Source organism: Temnothorax curvispinosus, unplaced genomic scaffold (assembly GCF_003070985.1).
Source record: "Temnothorax curvispinosus isolate PA1 unplaced genomic scaffold, ASM307098v1 QBEX01014752.1, whole genome shotgun sequence".
Lineage (NCBI taxonomy): Eukaryota > Metazoa > Arthropoda > Insecta > Hymenoptera > Formicidae > Temnothorax > Temnothorax curvispinosus.
Window position 1 is genome coordinate 760 of NW_020224532.1, and position 2,483 is coordinate 3,242.

Genomic DNA, 2,483 nt, shown 5'->3' on the forward strand with positions numbered 1-2,483 from the left:
GCCATCTATCGAGAAAAAAAGCAACCGAACGCGACGACGACGACGACGTATCTTAATTATAAAATTTACCATTTCAGACTTTGCATCGTAATATCTCCGCTCGTAGGGCACGTAGCGGAAAAATAAAAACACTCTTATTTGTAAATCGACTGAAGCTATCGATCAAGCCTACTTAGAACTTGATCCGTTTACTCGTTATTGAGATCTCAAAATCTCGGGTACTCGCAACTCGTGCGTTCACGTAAAAGAGTCACGGTGCGTCTCGCTCCGCGCGTACTTGGCGCGAGACACTACCGTGTCTCTTGATATTTTTACATAATTTATATAGAAATATAAAATACCCATGCCGAAAAAAGGTGTTTTTTGATGTCTTTTGTAAATAATAGATGAAGACATGTATGTTCTTTTTTCCAGTATACCTTAATGCGACCTTGATATTTAATTTACTAATTCCATTCACGCCAAAAATATTGGATATTGTAATTCCGCTGAATGAGTCACGGCCATTGGCATATGTATATCAGGCTGAACATAGAGTGGACAAAGAGAAATATTACTATCCAATCGTATTCCATTCTTATATTACGTGTATCATTGTAGTAGTAATTGTATTTACCGTTGATACTACATATCTAAAGTGTGTATTGCATGCTTGCAGTCTATTTACAGCTATCAGGTGAGTAAAATAAAAAACAAAATTATATTTTTCCAATATCTTTTATAAATGTATTTCTAAGACAGAATTTACTTATTATTGAACGAATAAACTTAGAGACTACATCAGTACAAAAATTGCACGCTAATTTACAACGTTTTATTTCAAAGCCAACGTCTTGAAAATATTACTGGCGAGGCAGACACTATATTAGATGATTACAAAAAAATACATTCAGGGACGCATTATCATTTAGGAATTTTCATGGAGAAAAACAGTTCTGCCGGAAATGATTATAGTGAATTGATGACTTGCTTGAAAAAACATCAACTTGCATTAGAGTCTGTACTACATAAAATTCTGTCGTTCATAGTATATAACAGCAGCTTTAACAATTTTAATAAAGTGCAGATTTAACCGTCCAATCTAACCATTTCTATTAAATCACTCTATCCAATCTCCTTTCTAGACACGCTCAAACGTTGGATTCCATGTTCACTCAAGCGACATTAATTCTTCTATCTCTGAATATGGTGATATTGAGTGTGATGGGAATACAGGTGAGCATTTAAAAAGTACATGTGTTCCCACTATGAATACTGAGAATAATTTATAACGCAATATTTCAATTTTACAGTTTATCAATAACCTAACGCAAGAAAAAATAATACAATACGTTTTTGTAACTTACGGTGTATTTATTCATCTTATATACATGTGTATTCCCGGACAATTGCTGATAGACCGGAGCGGAGAAGTTTTCGACAAAGCGTAAGAATTCGTGTTTTGTATAACTCTTTAAGCATTAGATGCAAAATAGTTTTTTAGTAACGGCAAATCTCTAAACGACTTTCTTTCTAACGTTTATACGTAAAATTGCATATAATTACGAATGACTTATATTGTTGATAATAAATCAATTGTAAGACGCACCTTTTCTGTTAGGTACAGTTCAGAATGGTATACATTTTCCATAAAAAGTAAAAAATTATTAAGAGTACTTCTTTACAGAAGTCTCGCTCCGTGTACACTCACGGCTGGAAAGATGTTCGTTATGTCCACGACTATGTGCAGTTCGGTATGTTTGATTTACATACCTAGAAATAACGTTTTTTACAGTTTTACATAACGGTGTAAGAGATTGACATTCAATTTTAAGGTGATGCGAACTGCCATGTCATATTTCACGGCTTTTTTATCCATAAGATAAGGATATGCGACTGCAAATATATTATGTATATCTTCGCACAATTATATTATCTAGGAAAGTCATTAGCAAAGAAGCAAAAAAAGAAAATAAAGACAGTTTTGTGCTAACATAAAAATTATAAAAAAATTGTAGGTAATACAGTGTTATGCCGCGTCGCCGGTTGGTGACGGCTTACGGCAAAACGTTTATTATTTTCGGGATTTCTTGACCTTACGAGTTGGGACTCGGTAGGCACAGGCGGGCAGACTAGGAAGCGGTCGGGTTCGCAGGTGAAACGGGGATGTAGGCGTCGTTAAATGAACTTCACTTCATTTTATTTTATATTGGAGCTTTATTTCAGCGCCCCTTTTACACTCACTAACTTACATTTGTATTTGCCTTTCACAATTACTATAACTCGCACGCGCTTTGTTATAATGTAAATCTTCGCGACACGACTTACGAGAACGGTCACGGGCAGAGTCTCCGGTGTATTACTCTCCGTCGCGGCTTCTTCGACGATCCCTTATATTGCTTTGAGTTATGCCCTGTCGGCACTTTTCCGCCGGGTTCGCGGTTCCGCGATTGTCGAAATGCGTTGTCGCACATTCTTATGCATATCGCAATAGTTCGATTGAC

General features: G+C 36.0%; 1 protein-coding gene across 1 annotated transcript; it reads left to right on the forward strand.

Moving 5' to 3' along the window:
• The first annotated feature begins 425 nt into the window (after positions 1-425).
• On the forward strand, positions 426-1,930 carry LOC112464929. Its single transcript, XM_025032222.1, has 6 exons — positions 426-676; positions 826-996; positions 1,125-1,215; positions 1,293-1,426; positions 1,667-1,733; positions 1,815-1,930. Exons 2-6 carry the CDS (start codon positions 920-922, stop codon positions 1,863-1,865), a joined length of 420 nt encoding a protein of 139 aa, XP_024887990.1. The 5' UTR covers positions 426-676; positions 826-919; the 3' UTR covers positions 1,866-1,930.
• The last annotated feature ends 553 nt before the right edge of the window (positions 1,931-2,483 follow it).